This window comes from Pogona vitticeps, chromosome 1 (assembly GCF_051106095.1).
Source record: "Pogona vitticeps strain Pit_001003342236 chromosome 1, PviZW2.1, whole genome shotgun sequence".
Classification (NCBI taxonomy): domain Eukaryota; kingdom Metazoa; phylum Chordata; class Lepidosauria; order Squamata; family Agamidae; genus Pogona; species Pogona vitticeps.
The window spans coordinates 209,354,887-209,376,148 of record NC_135783.1 but is presented as its reverse complement, the minus strand read 5'-3'; the positions used below and the strand labels follow the sequence as shown (position 1 = coordinate 209,376,148).

The window sequence follows — 21,262 nt, the reverse complement described above, 5'->3', positions numbered from 1 at the left end:
GCATACAATACGTTTTATTTTAAAGATATTTACTGTCTCTACTTCCCACCCCCCAAGCTTTCCTCTTTGAGGCCTGTGTGTTAAATGTAAGTTAGAAGACCATTTTAATGTTGGCTGGGCAGGAGGACTTTGGCTTGGGATTCATTCTCCTTCATTAACCCTTTGAGGGGGGAATTAAGATAAGCAGTTTTAAAAGTAGAAATTGAAATGCTTTCTTCCACTGTGTTGATAAGCTGCTTTGACGGGGGAAAAAAATGGGCTGCTGGAATATGGAGAAAAGAAAGGAAGAGGAAGAAAACGGGTGGATTGTGTGTGTGTGTGTGTGTGTGTGTGTGTGTGTGTGTGTGTGTGTGTGTGTGTGTGTGTGTGTGTGTGTGTGTGTGTGTTTTACATTTGTGTCTACGAAGCAGTGGTTCCTAACCTTGGGTAACTGCTGTGCTGCCTGGAATTTCTGGGAGCTGCAGTTTGTGAACACCTGGGTTACCCAAGGTTGGGAACTGCTGCCCTAGAACAATCATTCTCAACCTTTTTTTGGTCACGACTATCAACACAATATGAAAGAAACATAGGTTGAATCAGGATTGTAGAGGTGGCATAATGAACCTCATAATGGTGTGTAAAGAATTGCTTCCAGCCTGTGGCCTCCTTCAAATGAGGCAGGGCTGCCCTAGCAGATAATTCCACAACATATGGTGAACTTACAAATGGAAAGAGTTCACAGAGACAGACAAGGATTCCACTCTACCTGGAAGGGAGTGTAAGAAAGCTAGGGTGGGTTTTGTCTGTGTGTGTGTGTTTGTCTCTGTGTTGTTATGTTTGTGCCTAAAGCAGTGGTTCCCAACCTTGGGTGACCCAGGTGACTCCCAATTCCCAGAAGGTTTCCCCACAAGTTGCACTGGCTGGGGTTTCTGGGAGTTGCAGTCCAAGAAGACTTGGGTTGTCCAAAGTTGGGAGCCACTGGCCTAAAGGACTGAGCACTCATCACTTACCCTGGAATATTGCCTAAGCGTCTACTTGGAGGCAACTTGCTCCTCAGTGCTAGTTCTGCAGTGGCAGGAGTTTCATCACTGGTAAGGGAAAAGACAGTCTGTGCATGCTTAGAAGTACTTGCTGCAATCTAGGACTTAAACTATGAAGAACTATGGATGGAGGCTTGTAATACTGTACAGGAGGCAGCAAGGAAAACCATCTCAAAGAAAAGGAAATGCAAGAAAGCAAAGTGGCTATCCAATGAAGCCTTACAAATAGCAGAGAAGAGAAGGGAAACAAAATGCAAGGCAGATAGGGAACGTTACAGAAAATTGAATGCAGACTTCCAAAGAATAGCAAGGAGAGACAAGAGGGCCTTCTTAAATGAACAGTGCAAAGAAATAGAGGAAAATAATAGAAAGGACAAACCAGAGATCTGTTCAAGAAAATTGGAGATCTTAAAGGAATATTTTGTGCAAAGATGGACATGATAAAGGACAAAAATGGTAGGGACCTCACAGAAGTAGAAGACATCAAGAAGAGGTGGCATGAATACACAGAGGAACTATACCAGAAAGATCTGGATGTCCCAGAAAGCCCAGATAGTATGGTTGTGGATCTTGAGCCAAGCATTATGGAGAGGGAAGTCAATTGGGCCTTAGAAAGCATGGCTAACAACAAGGCCAGTGGAGGTGATGACATTCCAGTTGAACTATTTAAAATATTAAAAGATGACACTGTTAAGGTGCTACACTCAATATGCCAGCGAGTTTGGAAAACTCAGCAGTGGCCAGAGGATTGGAAAAGATCAGTCTACATCCCAATCCCAAAGAAGGGCAGTGCCAAAGAATGCTCCAACTACTGTACAATTGCACTCATTTCACACACTAGCAAGGTTATGCTCAAAATCCTCCAGGGTAGGCTTCAGCAGTATGTGGACCGAGAACTCCCAGAAGTACAAGCTGGATTTCGAAGGGACAGCTGGATTATGGAGAAAGCCAGAGAGTTCCAGAAAAATATCTACTTCTACTTCATTGACTATGCAAAAGCCTTTGACTGTGTGTACCACAGCAAACTATGGCATGTCCTTAAGGAAATGGGAGTGCCTGACCACCTTATCTATCTCCTGAGAAATCTATACGTGGGACAGGAAGCAACAGTTAGAACTGGATATGGACCAACTGATTGGTTCAAAATTGGGAAAGGAGCACGACAAGGCTGTATATTGTCCCCCTGCTTATTTAACTTATATGCAGAATACATCATGCAAAAGGCCAGACTGGAGGAATCCCAAACCTGAATTAAGATTGCCGGAAGAAATATCAACAACCTCCGATATGCAGATGATACCACTCTGATGGCAGAAAGTGAGGAGGAATTAAGGAACCCCGTAATGAGGGTGAAAGAGGAGAGTGCAAAAAATGGCCTGAAACTCAACATAAAAAAAAAACTAAGATCATGGCCACTGGTCCCGTCACCTCCTGGCAAATAGAAGGGGAAGATATGGAGGCAGTGACAGATTTTGCTTTCTTGGGCTCCATGATCACTGCAGATGGTGACAGCAGCCACAAAATTAGAAGACACCTGCTTCTTGGGAGGAAAGTGATACCAAACCTAAACAACATCTTAAAAAGCAGAGACATCACCTTGCCAACAAAGGTCCGCATAGTCAAATTCCAGTAGCGATGTATGGAAGTGAGAGATGGACCATAAAGAAGGCTGACTGCCAAAGAATTGATGCTTTTCAATTGTGGTGCTGGAGACGGCTCTTGAGAGTCCCCTGTACTGCAAAGAGAACAAATCTATCCATTCTGAAGGAAATCAACCCTGAGTGCTCACTGGAAAGACAGATCCTGAAGCTGAGGCTCCAGTACTTTGGTCATCTCATGAGAAGAGAAGACTCCTTGGAAAAGACAATGATGTTGGGAAAGTGTGAAGGCAAGAGGAGAAGGGGACGACTGAGGACGAGATGGTTGGACAGTGTCTGCGAAGTGACCAACATGAATTTGACCCAACTCCGGGAGGCAGTGGAAGACAGGAGGGCCTGGTGGGACCTATGGTCCATGGGGCCATGAAGAGTCAGACATGACTTAATGACTGAACAATAACAACAGGACTTAAAATGGGGAGAAAAGACTTTCTGGGATGAGCCATAGTAGGATCATGCAAAAAATTAGGACTGCTTTGAGGTGATAGTGGTGGAGACTAGGCATGGACAGTGTGGCTATAATGTGAGAGTTCTTCAACGTGGTTCTCCATGAATCCACACTAGTGGGTTTAGACAGCGCCTGCGCTGGCCTCTCGGAATTTTCTAGAGCTGTAAGAGAAAAGTAACAATGTTTTAGGCTACCCTATACCGCGCATGTCTAGCCCGCCAACGGCTCAGTTCCATTTTTCCGCCAGTGAAGTTGGGACCTCTCGTTAGAGCTTCGTCTTCTTAGTTCGTTTTCCTAGCGAACTATTTTTCTTCGTCTATTTACTCGGCTACCCTGACCTACGGAACGCTTTTGACAGACTCTTTTGCCTCTGGTGATTCTTCGGTGAACTGTGACTGTATCCGGCCTTGATTGATTCAGGCGGCCTCCCGCTGGGGCCTAATAGGCTTTAACGGGCTTCCCGCTGAGGCGCCACGCGCCTTCAGGATTTCTTCAATTATCTCTGATTGGACTTCCTCCCTTGTTCCTTTCGACGCGGCTCTCCTCTTAGTCGATCGGATCCTCACTACAGTCAGTTTTTTTCCTCGTTCCTCTTAGTCTATGCCTCCCAAAGAAAAGCCATCTCCCAGGAGAGGACCTTTTCGCCTCTGCACCGCGTGTTCCAGGAAACTTCCCTTCCAGGACGGGCATTCTCTCTGTTTGTACTGCCTGGGGGAATCGCACGCGGTGTCCCACTGCAGGCATTGCAAACAATTTACAAAGGTCACTCTCAAGGCGCGCCAGCAACGCCTGAAGTATTTTTTGTGGAAACAGACTCTGTCCGCTTCCCAACCTTCCCTAATGGAGGCTGTACCCTCTACCTCCTCCGTGCGCTCTGAAGTCAAAGTTGTCTCGGCGCCGGAATCATCTAAGGGAAAGGGACCTAAGCAGTCTTCAAAAGACAAGTCTAAGAAGAGGAAGACCCCGTCCGCTCTTACCTCCGCATCGGTCTCCCTGTTTTCATTGGCCGAATCTGCGGTTCCACCGGTGTCGGAGCATCTGAAAAAGAAAAAGGCATTGACAAAGTCAACATCGAGGGCTAGAGAGCTTACCCTCGTTGTCCCATCTTGCTCGACGTCACTTCCCTCTCCTATACTTGAGGATTCCTCTCGGGACCGGGAGTCGGCGTCGGACTTGGCTCCCTCGTTGCCTCCTCATCAAGAGCCACCGTCCGTTGTCGAAAAGTCACCAACAACGAGCCACTTGGAGAAGATAGTGGCTGACTTGCCGGGCGTCCCTCGCAGCCCCATCCTACCCGGGCTAGGGACGGGATCCCGGTCTTCCACACCGGTATCCCCAGGCTCCAAGTCTCCCTCCGCACCGGTGAGACCTGTTAAGCCTGTCGAGGCCCCCTCTCCTCGGCTTCCAGCATCCGAGTTAGAGGAGGAGCCAGCGCCTAAGAAGCCCCGGCACCACCGCAAACGTAAACGCGGTTCTGGTGCCGATAGGCGCAAGAAACACAGACATCGGGACTACTCCTCCTCCGACTCCGATGATAGCAGAGATAGGAAAAGGTCCCGTCGTCGGCGTCGTAGACGAGACTATTCTACTGAGTCCTCCTCCTCGACTTCGCGCGATCGGCGTCGACGTCGGAAGAGGTCTCGATATACTTCTTCCTCCTCGTCTTCTACATCGCCGCCCAGGAAAGGTTGACACCGCAAGCGTCCGATCGTTAACGAGCCTGTTCCCTCGGCACCGGCTAAGCCGACTGAGCCTCCAAGTCGACCCACACCATCTTCTCCTCCGGTGCACCCGGTGCCTGAACCTGTGCCTCAGGCACCTCGACCTCGTAAACCTTCCAAGACCAAGGATACCGACTCTCGTCCTAGCATCCTCCAATCTTCCGATGAGGATAGCCAAGACCCTCACACCTCTTCTGAGCAAGAGGATGGCAACACGTCTGAGGCTTCTCTGGACTTGCCACCTCCAGGAGAACCCCTAGGTTCAGATGCAGCGGATATCCATCCCTCCTCCCCGTCTGAGGATTTCTCCTCTTACCCTCAGATGGTTTCAAGGATGGCTGCAGCACTTAAGTTGGAGATAGAGAAATCTCCTTCGCGTGCGGACGACCTGATTTTTGGAGACATCCATCTAGCCAGGTCTCGTCCCGTCAGTCTCTCCTATGTGCCTGAGCTTATGGACCTTCTCAAGGAGTATTGGGAACATCCTGCTGATCCTCCTAATATGTCCAGGCGTACTGAGAACATGTACCGAGTGCATGGGGATAACACCTCGTTCCTGTTGAAGCATCCAGCTCCCAATTCCTTGGTGGTGGAGTCTAGTGTTTCCAGGCTGCCAGCTAAAGGTCATCCAACTCCAACCACTAAGGAGGGCAAGGACTTGGAAGTCTTGGGTAGACGGCTCTATTCCATGACTACCTTTGCACTCAGAGCTCTCAATTACTTAGTAGCTATGGGTGCATACCAGAAACAACTATGGGAACGAGTCTTGCCAGCTCTACAAGTAGCCCCAGAAGACATCAGGCAGACTTGTCTCAACGCCCATGCGGAGGCCTTGACCGTTTCCAAACACCAACGCTTAGCCTCTCGCCACGTAGCTGATGCCAATGCGAGAAACTTGGCATCCATCATTACTTTGAGGAGGCACGCCTGGCTACGCTCCGCTAACATTGTGGAGGACATCAAGGCTAGGATCAAAAACCTGCCCTTTGATGCGACAGGGCTGTTCAATGGCTCCACTGATGAGAACCTTGAAAGCTTACATAAGAGCAAAAAGACAGCAAAATCCTATGCAGTGCAGCAGCAGTCTAGGACCTCCAAATTTCAGTGGAGGCCTATATCCCAGCAACAGAACTACCAACAACAGACATACCAACAACCTGGTCCTTCAACTTACCGTTCGTTCCGCTCTCAAACAGCTCCACGTTCTTCTCAGGCTTCTTCATCGGCTTCCAGCTTCAAGCCTCAGGCCTACAAGCGTCAGTCCTTCAAACCTGGGGGGAAAAGGTCAAAACAATATCTTTGACTTTCATCATCCCATCCGGTCCATCAGTTCACGCACAAGACTTTCTCCTTACCTTCTGAACTGGAACATGATTACCCAAGACACCTGGGTCTTGAACATTATAAGCTCCGGCTACCGCCTGGAGTTTATAGAGTTACCTCCTCTAGGCTGGATCAAGCCTACCTCGTTCAATCCCATCCTAGAGGACGAGATTCTCACCCTTCTGGAGAAACAGGCCATCCAGGTAGTTCCTCAGCAAGACATCCTGAACGGGTTTTACTTCCGGTACTTCACTGTTCCGAAGAAGGACGGCGGTCTGCGTCCCATACTAGATCTGAGGGACCTCAATTCTTACCTCAGGCCTCGTCGCTTCAGGATGGTCACTTTAGAGGGGATCCTTCACCTGTTGAAGAAAGGAGACTGGTTTGTGGTGGTGGACCTCAAGGATGCCTACTTTCACGTGACGATACACCGGAAATACAGAAAGTATCTCCGTCTCATGTTCAAAGACACAGTATACCAGTTTGTGGCTCTTCCTTTCGGTCTATCCTCGGCACCGAGGACCTTTACCAAATGTATGGCCCCGGTGGCAGCTTACCTGAGGTTGCAAGGCATCCAAATTTACCCGTACATTGACGATTGGCTCATCGTCTCCAGCTCCAAAGCCAGGGCATACCGGGACACTCGTTATGTCCTCAACACTCTTCAAGCCCTGGGACTATCCATCAATTACGAGAAGTCTCATCTAGAGCCCTCCCAAACGATGGATTACATAGGAGCACGTCTCGATGCAGTACAAGCTCGCATGTTCCTTTCTCTAGAACGCATCCACAAGATCAGGAAGGCAGTTCACAAGTTCAAGCCACAACGCACAGTATCTGCCAGGCTAGCTCAACATCTACTTGGTCTCATGGCATCGACAACAGCCACCTTGTCTCATGCGCGGTTGAAGATGCGCTCCCTGCAAATTTGGCTTCTCACCCTGTTCGATCCAGAGAACGACAGCCAAAGAAAGCGTCTCAGGGTCACACCAGAACTAGCAAGTCAACTACAGTGGTGGACATTCCTCCCCCATCTTTTGATCGGCAGGCCTTTCAGGCCCATTCAACTTACCAGACAAGTCACAACAGATGTGAGCCCGTTGGGTTGGGGAGCCCACTGCGAGGGTCATCAGATCAATGCCCTCTGGTCTCCAGAAGAATCGACGCTGCACATCAACCATTTGGAGATGTTGGCGGTCATAAAAGCCCTCAGGGCTTTTCTCCCCCTGGTGCAGGGCAGAGCCATACAATTAGTCACAGACAACACCACCACGATGTTCTATGTGAACAAGCAGGGAGGCACAAGATCGAAGTCCCTTCTGTTCCTCACCGTTCAGCTTTGGGAGTGGTGCTACCAGCAGCACATCTTTCCGGTAGCCATCCACATTGCAACAACAGACAATCAGCTGGCGGACGACTTGAGTTGCCGCTCATCTCAGACCCACGAGTGGGAATTAGATCAACAGGTGTTCCTCAAACTTTGTCGGATGTGGGGTCAACCTCTAGTAGACGTGTTTGCGACCTACAGCAACAGGAAGTGCCTGCAGTACGCTTCCCGGGCCGGGAGAGGGAAGGACTCCCTCAGGGATGCTTTTATGATCCCCTGGGACGTGGGACTGGTCTACCTATTCCCTCCACTACCTCTTCTCCAGAGAACTATCATCAGAGCCTTGCAAATGAAGGCAGAGGCAATCCTGATCGCTCCTTGGTGGCCACGTCGACCGTGGTTCTCCACACTATTTCAGAGTGCCGTGGACAACATGACATTACCATTGCATCCACATCTTCTCACTCTGGACGAAGGGAAGATTCTGCATCCCGACCTGGAAACCCTCCACTTGACAGCGTGGAGGATTTCCCACCACTAGTTGAGGTCATTGATAAAGCTCATAAACCAGCAACAAAGTTGCTTTATCAATATAAGTGGAGAAATTTTCTGAATTTTGCTAGGGAACGCAACCTTCAGTCGTCCCCAGTGTCTTTGTCTACTCTCCTACTTTACCTCAGACATCTTTTTGATTTTGGATTGTCCAAGTCTACTCTAAAAGTTTACACAGCAGCTATTGTGGCTTTTCAACCTCAGGGTTCTGAGTCATCCTGCTGGTTTTCGCACCCGACACTTAAAGCCTTCCTCAAGGGTTTAAGCAACATGAGACCACCGTTGAAGAAGCCAGTGCCACAATGGTCTTTACAGACTGTCTTACACAGCCTCACCAGACCTCCCTTTGAGCCTATGACCTCCTGTGACCTTAAGTTCCTGTCGTTTAAAACCTTGTTCCTAGTAGCCATCATTTCGGCTAGGAGGGCTAGTGAACTCGCAGCCTTGCGTGCAGATTCTCCCTATCTTCAATTCTACAAGGATAAAGTTGTTTTGCATCCTGATGTTTCCTTTCTTCCTAAGGTGGTTTCTGAGTTCCACGTTAACCAGCCTTTGGTTTTACCAACGTTGTTTCCTGAAGCAGTGACAGATGTTGAGCGCATGCTTCATTCTTTGGACGTTCGAAGGGCACTTGCCTATTATGTTTCAAGGACTAAAGATTTTAGGAAGTCTCCTAGGCTGTTTCTTTGCTTCTATGGTCAGCAAAAGGGTTCAGCTGCTTCGTCGTCCTCTCTTTCTAGATGGTTGGTCTCCACTATCTCTTTGGCCTATGAACTACAACACAGACCTATTCCTGAGGGCCTTAAAGCCCATTCAACTAGGGCTGTGGCCACTTCTACAGCTTTACTACGAGGAGTCGATATTCAAGAAATTTGCAGATCGGCTACCTGGTCTAATGTGTCCACATTTGTCACGCATTATAAGTTGGACCTTCGGGCCAAGAATGAGACCAAGTTTGGAAGGGCTGTCCTTACCTCATTGCTACAATGACGGCCCACCATCCAGTAAGTTTGCTTGCTAGTCACCCACTAGTGTGGATTCATGGAGAACCACGTTGAAGAAGGACAGGTTACTTACCTGTAAACATGGTTCTTCAAGTGGATTCTCCATGAATACACACGTCCCGCCCGGCCTCCCCACATGTCAGTCATTGGAATCGAGTCCCAACTCTTCTTTGTGGCGGGCATATGGAACTGAGCCGTTGGCGGGCTAGACATGCGCGGTATAGGGTAGCCTAAAACATTGTTGCTTTTCTCTTACAGCTCTAGAAAATTCCGAGAGGCCAGCGCAGGCGCTGTCTAAACCCACTAGTGTGTATTCATGGAGAATCCACTTGAAGAACCATGTTTACAGGTAAGTAACCTGTCCTTTCTTATGATTTGCTGCTTGAAGGAGGTGGGAACAAAGAGCAGTTGTTACAAGGAGAGAAACAGAATGTCTGTTTTCTGTGGTTGTGTTTTCCTGGAACAGAGGAAGGGACAGTGCTTAATGTTGTAAGAAAATGAAGTTGGGACTCTTCATCTGACTTGAACTGATGCCATGAATTCTAAGTGTGTAGAGAGACTGTCCTTGTTCAATAATAATAGATGGCATTGGAGCATATATAGAGGGGAAAGCATGTTTAGAGACATTTTATTGTCACCGCCATTATTTTTTGAGAATTCTGTGTCATGCATTCACTGTTCAGTTTTCAGCTCATGACTCATTCTGGGCTTCAGTACTCTTCAGCTGTAAAATGGGGCAAGTTACAAAAGTTGTATAAATCCAGTGTAGCATATATAGGTCTTATTTATTGGTTAACACTTGTCATGTGGTATGTGTAGCTTGCCTCTGATCTCTGTAGGATCTACTCCCATTTCCTTTTCACCTTTTTGCTCTGTGGCACATTTGAATCTAGATTCTGTGGTCATCACAGTAGCCTACCAGACTACCCTGCTAGGTTGCCAGATTCTGCCCTGAGCCTTCCTCTCCTGCATAGGGGCGCCTCTGTTTTCAGCTCGGGAATATAGAATCCGTAGAGCAGAAATTGCACACAGAGCTAATATTTTACTTTTGCTTTTTAAAAACTGGAGCAGGGAACAGGAGTAGATTGTCCCTTTTTCCTTTAAAGTGTTATTTTCCAGGAATCGTTGAGAATAGTTTAGCCGTCTGTTAGCTGTATGTGCTCTCTCTAATTCTAAAATTTCTTGAGAAGTCATCTTTAAACCATTGACTCTGGATTAAACTGATTGAAAATTGTAGGATAATTCACTGTTATCACGATCAGTACCTCTATATTAAAATATTTTTTCCTCTTCAAGTATAAATCTGAGAACAGTGATTCACTGTGGTAGTGTGATCACGATTTAAAATAGCGTAGAGAGATTTATGCTACGATATTGTGAGATGTAATTGGGTTACACTTGTGTACTTGTTAATAAATTATTCACAGCTCTTCAAAAGAGAGCAGTAAAATTATTTTGATGAAGTAAAATGGGCAGCAAGAACAGGAATACAAAACATGTGATTGTTTTGTTTGGTACCCAAATGTGTTTGTCCTGTCATAACACTGGCATGTTTTCAAACTGTGTCGGTTTTTGGGTTGCTACCAGGGAACGGTGCAAAAAAAAATGTACTGAGTACAGAGCTTTTTGAAAATGTTCATGGAATACACATGCACACATGCGTGAGCGCACACACACACAGAGACACAGACACATCTGTTTAAGCATATGTATTCAATAAATCTGTGAACTCTAAGATGGTTGCCGTATCCATTCTGAAGCATCTTAAATGCTTACCTGATTTTGATATGTGTATGATTTTTGTCTGATCGTTTTCTCTTGCTTCATGTTGTGCAGCTTTCTTCTCAGAACAGCAGCGCTGCATGTGAAGAAGTGGTCATGCAAGCAAAATGGGATAACCTGGATATGTCATTTCGCTCGGCAGGGTTTGTGTGTGTGTGTGAGAGAGAGAGCGTGATCTGTGTTGTATAATGGCTGTTTTCACCTTTAATTGTCTATAGAGACTGAACGACAACATCGTCATCATCCATAATGGCAACCCAAGGGTTTATAGTAACGCCAGCGAGGAGCTGAAGGATGTGGCATGCTCCGCTTGGATGAGGCAGGATTGCTTTAAGCAGTAAGCTTAGTGTTTTCAGATAGCATTAGCAGCATCCCTGATGTAGCAGCTCTGCCGGTCTCCTTCTCTAACCAGACGACTGTGTGTGCACAGGGGACGGAGAGAAGAATACTGGAGATTTAATATTTTGAAGAAGCACACTTATCACTTGCTAATGGAGAGACCTGACGGGTTTTTTTGCTAGCCCAGAAGATGCCTGAAAGATAGCTAGCTGAGTGTGATACATTTCTACTACAAGACAGGGGATGCTCTCTGGGAATAAAAAGGTCATGCAGCTTGGAATCGGTGAGCCATTCCAGTCTCTAAGTCACCAGGTATGGCCTTGTGGTTTATCATCATTACAGCTCTAGTAATGGTTTCCATTAGTATTTCCAGTGCTGCCTTTTTTTTTTCTTTTCTGCTTTGTTTAAAATGGGAGCAAGTCAGTGGATGGTTTTATTTTCGGATTTTAATGCAGAATGCTAAAGGCTTCTTTAAAACCCGGGAAGGTGTGTGTGTGTGCATGTGTGTGTCTATTGCATGGTTGTTTTGGAAATAAAAAGTATAGTCGTTTTCTAGTAAAAGAGTGTTTGAAAACAGCAGGCAAGCATTTTAATGTACATGTTGATTTCTGCAAAAGCCTATATGCCTGATGTAGAGGAGATGTCAATGACATGACTCCAAAGATCAGAACCATGGAGTGGGTTTGGGGCATACAGTGCTGATTGGACTACCTTTAAAAAGTTTGTTCACACAGCAGCATGTTAATCAGGACTCTGCATAACTTTCATGAGAGCACATTGTAAACCATCTGTTTGATGACAAAGGGCTAAAAATAGATGGTCACAGTGGCCATGGTAAATTATTCTGTATAAGTCAGACCTTTTTCTTAATTTAGAGTAGTAAATATAGACTTGTGTTTTTTTTAATGGTTTGTTACTTTCGAGTTGCTGCATAAGAAAAGATCGGGCATGATGTTAAAATCTTGAATATTTTGCTCCTTCTCTCTCCCCCTTATTCTCTCTGTGGGTAAAATGTTGGTATTCTTTTCTTTTTTAATGTAACCTTCCTAAATCCCATTGTTGTCACCGGCTATACAACTGAAGCAGAGTTTTCAAAATAAGAGGCAGCTGGGTCTTTATTTTATGTAACGTTTAAACCACCACTGTGTCTATAGCAGCCTATTTTTATGTGCTGGCAGTGGGGAAAAATAAATTGGAAGCCGTGTAATCAGCTTAGCTATGTTCATTGCAAATGGCACTGAATAACCAAAGGAAGGGTCTCTTGTTTGTGCATCATGCATAATGTGTAAGGAGATTATGTCTGAAAATGGGCACAAACGTGATTTTGTTTTCATATTTCCTCCCCTTTTTTGACCATCAATTTTGCATATTAATTTACCTACTTCTGACTTGTTTGCTAGACATTTCCTTAGTATATATCTGTATACAGTATATCAGAAAATAATGTTGATGGCAATCTTGCTTGTAATTCATGTAGCACTTCATGTACAGTTGATGTTCAGAGTGGTCCAGGAAAGGGGTATTTTCTGAATCTTCAATCTTGAGAACAATGGATTAAGGATTTGAAAAGATAATCCGTGTTTCATGATTCAAAAGAGAGAAACATATTGGAAGTTCACTTTCTTGGAATTTAAATCTAAATTTTGAACACATTTTCCCCCAGTCTGCTTATTTTCTCTTTCTCTTCTCCAGCAAATGTATGTTGGGAAATCCAGCAATGGCCTAAAGCTATGGCTCATTTAGCAATCTGCTTCGTTCAAGTCAATCACCTTTAATTAAAAACATATAATAAAACAATATTTGGCCTGTTGCTAGTGATTCCAAATGATGTGTTTCCTAGTGTACTTATCCAGCTTATGCTTTGATTAACAGTGGGGGAGATGGACACATTCTTAAACTTGATTAGTTTTAGAATGGTTTTAATGTTACTTTTTCAGTTGCTACAGAATCACGTTTAATCTTTCAGAATTGCGTTTTAGAGAATTTTAATGCAAGAGGTACATTCTGTTTCTTGGCAGCAGACTGGAATTCTTGCGAGTTCAGGTTTTCTAGTGATTTTGCAGGCTAGTTGTGATATTTTCTTCTCCAGAAGGAGAGCACATCATTGTTTTTTTTTTTATTAATCATAAGGCCTTGTGTACAAGCTGACCTGAAGTTACTCACAAGAGGAGTATCAGTAGGGAGAAACTGAACTGATAATGTTTGGCCATACTTGTGAAAAAGGTGTAACCCTTTTTGTACTTCTCACTCTTTTGCTCTCTCTTTCTTTAATTGCTTCCGTTGTCCTAAGTGACATCATCAGACATGATCCGATTGCAGTATGATGGAATGACATCATTCCATTTACTGCATGATCCCTAATTGGCTGGGTTTCCCCTTCTGACTAACTCAGGAGATGAAAGGAAGAATATTATTAAAAGATCTCTGGGTATTGGGCAAGTATGGCAGTGGTGATGACTGACAACAAAAATATTCTTGAATCTACAGCATGTCTCTCAATTCTTCTCCTTTCCCCTCCCCCCATGTCCATCTTGAAAACCAACACAAGAAAATGTCCATGGTACATTGTTCCTAATCTGTCAAACAAAGTTTTAAAGGATCAGGCATATGATTTGGATTCATGCACCTCTTTATTCTTTCTCCTTCTCTATATACATTAAATATAATTATTTTGCAACTATATCACAATTATTAATAATTGTGTGGTATCAAATCAATTCTGGTGTATGGCGACCCTTTTCAGGGTTTTCTATGTAGGGTGTATTCACAAGTGGTTACTATTCTTTTCTTTTGGAGGCCTCCTGAGATGGTGCAGCTTGCCCAAGGCCACACAGGCTGGCTCTACTCACAGTAGGCACAGTGGGGAATCGAACTTCCCAACTATGGCTCCGTAGCCAGCAAATTATGTTAAAATACAGGTAATCAGCACTGCTTCAAGGGATTATGTTTTTTTTAATTTCACTGTGAGTTGTGAAGGATATCAGGATGAATTTACAGTGGTGGGGAGGGGTCAGGATTGCAACTTTGCCAGGGAACTGACATTTGTGTAATAAACAGATTTTAAATATTGTTTCTGGAGCAGGGCAACCTCCAGAAGTATGTTTTTATTTGAACAGACAAAACTGATTGATGCAGGAGATAGATTGGTGTATAGATTTTTTTTTTTGCTTGATTACATGGAGAGTATGTCTTGACAGGAAGTGACAATAAAAGAGTAACAGTTTTAAAACACCTGTTTCCGGCAGATCTATAAGAAGGCTGTCCATGCCCTTACGTATAGTGGCAGTATTAGCAGTCTTAAAAGAGTCAAAATAATTCACGTTGAATTAAGAAAGGAGAAAAATAGACACTATAGGTCTGGGCTGGGTTTAAAGGTGGATGACATATACAGTTAACTTCTCCATCTACAAAAACAGAAGCACTCATGAGTTGATATTCTATTCCATGGAACTTTAAAACTGTATATTTTCAATGCCAGGTCCTTATTTGGGGGAAGTTGCATTCAGTAGACATCTCCTCTTGGAGTCTGTTTCTTCTCCTTGTTGCTTTCACCTGTGGTTGCCACAGAGAGCAGAGTTTGGAAAGCTTGCATTACATGCTATTCTGAGCCGAAGTTGCTGTTGTTATTGCTTTGATTGTGCAAGGAATCTATTTTGTTACTTGTTGTTAATGCCTTGTATTATCATTAACAGCAGGGGAAAATGCAACATATTACTGTGTGGTTCCCACTAGTAGCCAATTTTAATACTGCATGTTGCTAATATTTAATAATACAGTAACTGTATCGGCTTTCCAGATGTAGAGTACTTAGAAGTCGTTTATTTTTTCCCTTCTTCTGGGGGGACTCTGGAATGGTGCCGCTTACCCTAGGCTATACAGGTTGGCTGTTCGTTCAGGCACAATAAGGAATCAAACTCCTAGCCTCTAACTCTGCAACCATATATCTAACTAACCAAGCTATCTTTGCAAATATTTTGTGTTGTTTAGTCGTTAAGTCCTGTCCGACTCTTCCTGACCCGATGGATCAGAGCACACCAGGCCTTCCTGTCTTCCACTGCCTCCCGGAATTTGGTCAAATTCATGTTGGTATTACAAATATTTAGCACAGACAAAAACAACAACAATACAAAATAAAAGAGTGCTTCATTTCCCCTGGTAAGAGAATGGAATAAAACCTTTAAAAAAACCTGTGAGAATGTCTCTACAAATGCCTTAAAATGCCCTTTAAAAGAACCTTTGAAAGTAACTCTAAAACATTGCTCATTACACTAAAATATAACTTTTGCTGTATGTTTGTAAGTATTTATTACACTGCATGTTACTCCAAAAACCATTAATTAAAGATATGTTACTTGTAACTAAATACTTCCAGTTCCTCATTTAGAGTGATACACAGGCCCAAAACAGATGGATAACTTTGCAATTAGAAGGAGAGCTGACCTAAGCAGTGAAGGATGTCTCATTATTTTCTCATGTCTTTCTTGGCATTGCAAATTGCAAATTATCCTGTTTTTCTTCTGTGATTGGCCATTGGGAAGAAAGAACAATTCCATTTGCACATTGATTTTTGCAAGTACAGCAGCTCTGAAGACATGCCTCTGGAGGGAAAATGTGTTATTGCCTCCTAATTATGAAGCTTCCCATCTTGTCTGTTTTGGTGTTGAACAGCAGAGCAGCACGCTGGTCCAAAACAGATAAGATGTCCTGTGAAATGGGAATCAGTATGTACATGACAACATTAGTCCCTGATGAAAACCCTGCAGTTTCCCACCATATTGGTTTTTGCTGGGTGGTTTTTGAGTTTGATAGGTGTCTTCTAGATGCAATTAGAGGTTGTGATATCTTCATTGGGTAACTTGAAACTACAGCTGTCAGCATCAGAATTGCAGGGATGTTGACAAGTCTTTGGATCTGAGACCCAAGCCCAACTCCGAGTCTTTGGTACCAAGTCTCAAGTCTGAGTCCCTATTAAAAACAAGCCCCCCTGCCCCCCCAGAAAAAAAGGGGGTGGGTGGATTCCGAGTTGTGAATTGAGCCCAAGTCATTTGAAAAACAACAACCCCAGGTCAAGTCAACATTGTGACTTAAATCTGACCTGACAGTGACCCAGGAATCGCCCAGATGGTGCAGTAATTTACCATTCTGGATTGAGAATTCTGAACTAGTTGAAAAAAAATATTATTCAAAAAATAACTTCGTTCTCTCTCACCTGTAAAAAGGATAGATTCTTAATAATGTTTCAATCTTAGGGTTCAATCTTGGGATATATTTAGCAATAGTTAACGGTGAGCTGAGTGTTTCTTGAGCCCTTTCAGTAGTTATACCAACACACCTGAGGTGGATAGATATGAAGGAATGACTTGATTCTAAGCTACTGTATCATCTGTATTAATATCAGGTATAGGATACTGTCTACTAACCAGTCTTTACAAGCAATGACACACGAAAACACTATTCTAATATTCAAAGTCAACATATGATACTTCCCTTTGAATGAGATTTAGCTGGCTCTAAGCTGCTGACTATCATGGTGCGTGAGTAGGTCTGTCTTTTTTTTGTTTTGTTTCATACTTTTAAACACCACTGAGAAATTAGGATTTGAGATGCATAAATGCTGATCCATAGAGGCAAACAGTGAGTGCTCCTTGGAGACTTCCTTATTTAACTCAACATGAAAACCAAGGCTGATGGAAGGTCATTCCGTGACTATAGCTGAATTTTTGTGTGAATGCAATCAATATTTATAAGCAAGAGAATAGTATATGACTCCGTCATTGCTTCTTTTAATAAGAGAGAATCCAGAGGTAGTGCAGTTGTTCTGAAAGTGTGATGCAATCTTCCGTACTTGATTAAATGTCTACTCAAAAGTCAGCTGTGTTGCTCTCAGTGGGTCTTATTTCCATGTAAAGTTTCACTCATTGATTTGAGTTGTATTCCTGAGGGAGCTAGTTGTTTCTGTAAGAAATGATATATACTAATAAGACAAATGTGTAAAATGCACACTGAACCAGAGGTATTTGTGCATTTCCGGGGTGATCCCACGATGGAGAAAAGAGTGCAGAGGAGCCACCTCTCAGCTCATAGATCACTCCACTCTGGCATTTGTTGGGATACAATGTTGAAATAAAAAGATGCTAAACTAATAACAGCAAAGAATTGGAAAGTTAAATGTGATATCCGATTAAATGAATGGTACAAAGAAGTGTGGAATATAGCTATTAATGATAAATTAACATGTAATATTAACAGTAAGAAAAGGAATGACAAATAAGAATGTATTTAGAGATATACAGTATGGGGGAAATTTATTGATTTTGTATTAGCAAAGGGGAAAGGGTTGTGTACCTCCACAAGAGTCAATGTATATCTGGAAGGGGAGCAGAGTAAAGGGAAGGAACCGAGTATTGATCCTAGTGTGGGGGGAGCACATTGAATTGTATATGTTGTCTTTCTTTAGATTTGTATTTAATGTATGTTTAAACAATTAATAAAAAAAGATGCACGTGGTGGGAAACAGGAAACAGAAACTAAGGAAGATGATGAGTTGGTTTTAATGGATAGTCTGATCCTTTCCTTATGAAGAAAAAATTCCTTGACTTTCCTAAAACAAAAAAATAAAAAAGACAAAAATGTGGTGGCACCTTAAAGATTAACTGTTATATTTTATTGTCAACTTTTGTGAACAAGTCCACTCCCTTGGCTCACATTCAAATATAATAGTCTTTAAGGCACCGCCATGCTTTTGTCTTTTTTATTTGTTCTTTTATTCTTATATATTTTTATTTTATCTGTGATGCTTGCACAGACTGACATGGCTATCTCTTCTACAACTACTGCTAGAACTTCTAGAGTTGCAGAAAATTGATGTCTATATATAAACTATTACAGTATATCAAGTAAAGACTCCACTCTTCCTTGCCTTTTGAATCCAGTTTCTACACTGTTTGTTCCTGCTATTTGAAGCCGGATGTTATCTTCATCCATACAGTTCATGATGTTAATTTTTTGCCACTTTGATGAGGTGACTGTGGCCATTAGCATTTGGCATTTTCTTCCTGTTGCAAGATCATTTTGCAACAGGAGAAATACTGCATACAGGTTTTCCTTGAAGGACCTGGCTTGAGCCTCTGTTAATGTAGCCTCTCGGGATGTTTTGGTGAGTGATCTGCAGTGGGCCCTGTGCTTGGGAAATCAAGAGTTCTCCCTTCCCAGCAGCATTACCTTGTGCTGCTCCAATTCTGTGCCATCCATGCAACTGTGATAAAGGACGAGTGTGGTTCACATCAGCTGAATTAAGACAAATAATAATGCAACATATTGAAGATATTGTGAAGAAACATTACAACTTGTATCCCTTAACATGTTCATTAGTTTAGGGGAACATATTTTGCCTGTTTTGCATTTTAGCAAAGAAAGAACCATTGGCTGTAAACCTGCTCCCTCCCTCCCTGACACACACACACACACACACACACACCATGAACATAGATAATAATTGAAAGTCACAATATCCTTTAGTGTTAGAAACTGCAGTTCAAAAGCAAATCACTATTTTCGAGCTAGCAAAAGCTCCACTAACTTGCATTCTCCTTTAGTCAGAGCATTTTAATTTGAAATTAAGATAGCCTAGAGTGCATGAGTCATGCGAGTTTATTTTTAAACTGTAGCTTGTTCCACAGGCAGTGAGATTTTTTCCCCTCCCTCCAGTATATTAACGTATGCATGGAAAAATCTGAAGAAATGTTACGCAGCGGTTTCCTCTCTTCAGAAACTAAATCAAATTTCTAAGGCTGCAACTGTGAACCCTTTTGTTGGGAATAAAACCCACTAAACACCATAGGTCTTATATTAGAGTAAGCAAAGCATTTGTGGGATTCTGCTGCACATACGTCACTGGAAAGAGGAAGAGCTAAAGGTGTTAATTGTCATACTATGGTTTGAAAACATGCTTTTGATTGTGTTACTAGATACTCCTCCTATCTTGCTCAAATTTCTTTATCATCATCTAAATCTATTTTGTTTAGGAAAACCCACCTGGAGGAAAAAGTGACTGGAAGTCACTAAAAGACTGTGGTATTCTGGAGTGTTACAGTGCACAAAATTTGGCAAAAAATGCAGGAAATGCTACAGGTTTGGGGGAAGCTGATCCATATTTTTTCTATTGACCATATAACATAAAGGGAAATGTTAATCGGCTTGGAGTTTCCCCCTTCTGCAAATCTACCACATTTTCCCCTCTGCTTCTGGGGCTTCCACTTTAAAAAAACAACCAGATCCATTTGCTTTATTCAGGTACTGTGATCACTCGAACTGATGCAGAAGAGTGCAGTGATGGAGACATGGGCAAAGATCCAGCCCATGAAGACTTATCTTTTCACATAGTGCTGTGCACTAATGGGGCATAAGATGGACGGACGGACGGACGGACGGACGGACGGACAGACGGACGGACGGACGGACGGATAGATAGATAGATAGATAGATAGATAGATAGATAGATAGATAGATAGATAGATAGATAGATAGATAGATAGATAGATAGATAGATATTTTACAATATGTGTCACCATTGGTGCACTAGATACTGGGGTGGTGGTAAAAAAAAGAAAACTAAGAGGAAGTTGTCACTCTCAGTTTTCAGCTTACTACAGCATATTAAATATAGCCATAGCAAGCTATACTTAGTCTTCAAGGTGGCACAATTTTTTTGTCTTATTTAGTTTTTATTTTGTTTCTGCCAATATGCTACCACAGACTAACACATCTGCCTCTTCTAAAATTATAATTTATTAATGAGCTCTTCTGAAGCTGTGCCACGTGCTAGGCTATGAGAGAGCTACATTAACAAGCTGCAAATAAGGCTTTCCTCCTCTCCCCATGTAGTCAGTTAATTCAAACTAACATGGCAAAAACTGAACACCCTAGTGTGACTTCATAGCAAGTGAATGAGAGTGAATTTGTATTTCCTTCACGTTGTAGTAGTACTCTTAAATAGTGGTAGATAGCCCGTGGCCTATTTAAATGGTGAATTGTCATTTCTGCAAAATGTGGCTGAGGGAACTGTGGGGAGAGAGTTATTTAAAAAAAATCTGGGCGCTGTGTGTTGCCCCAAACCTATACATGCCCAGTTATGTCAGTCTTTCCTCACAGGACTTGGTTTTCAGCCCCCTGATCATCCTTGTGGCCCTTCTCTGAACTTGTTCCAATTTGTTAGCATTCTTCTTGAAGTGTGGTGTCCAGAACTGGACACAGTACTCTAGATGAGGTCTGGCCAGTACCTCACAGGATTTGGAGACTAAACTTCTGTTAATGCAGCCTAAAATAGCATTTGCCTTTTTTATAGCCACATCACACTGTTGGCTCATATTCAGCTTTTGATCTATGACAATTCCAAGATCCTTCTCACTTGCAGTGTTGCTGAGCCATCTATCCCCCATCTTGTAACTGTGTTTGGTTTCTTTTTCCTAGAGGCAGTACTTTGCATTTATCCCTGTTGAATTTCATTCTGTTGTTTTCAGCCCAGTGCTCAGGCCAGAGCTTCAAAGTTTGATGTAATATCTTTGAATTCGGTCTTGGCTGTGTTGCTTGTTTCCAGATGGATGGGAAAGAGAGGATCTGTATCTGTGGGTTTCATGAATGATGGCAATCCTTCTGTCACATTCCTGATCTGTGCTTCAGGCAGATAGCATACCTGGCGGGTCCATGGATCTTCTTGGCATACTTCAGTTTCAGTCCTGCACAGTAGGAGTCTCCTATTACAACTACTCTTCTCATCTTCTTTTTGTAGGGTGTGGGTTCTGTGCTTCTGCTTGGCCGAGTTTCAGTCCTTCTCCTATACACCTGCAAGGTCTCCTCTTTGATCATGTCTGCTTGCTGTATGCCATACTTCTCATCAAGTACTGTACCTGAAAGTGGTTTTGCAGTTCCACCAGCAAAGATAGTGTTCTTCCTCCACTATGTCTATTTTTTCCTCAGCGTTCTCCTTCCTCCTCTGCCTTCCCTTGTTGCTCTTTTATCTCCAGTGCCTCCATTGACTGCTGCTGCTCAAGAGTTCTGTCAGTGCATAGTTCAAATTCCCGTACATCCTTA

The 21,262-nt window shown here is 43.2% G+C and overlaps 1 protein-coding gene across 20 annotated transcripts in view; it reads left to right on the top strand.

The window, feature by feature from the left end:
- The window catches only part of SLC4A10 (solute carrier family 4 member 10), a 233,026-nt gene that overhangs the window by 66,985 nt on the left and 144,779 nt on the right, over positions 1–21,262 (top strand). For 3 of the 20 annotated variants that reach the window (XM_078394804.1, XM_078376037.1, XM_020798344.3), the window contains exon 1: positions 10,762–11,485. The exons of 12 other annotated variants lie outside the window; for them this stretch is intronic. In XM_078394804.1, coding sequence (XP_078250930.1) covers positions 11,417–11,485 — 69 coding nt within the window. In that variant the 5' untranslated portion in view covers positions 10,762–11,416. Of the gene's footprint in view, positions 1–10,668; positions 11,486–21,262 lie in introns of those variants that run through there. 5 more of the 20 variants (XM_078376044.1, XM_078376050.1, XM_078376047.1 and 2 more) reach the window with 3 other exon arrangements.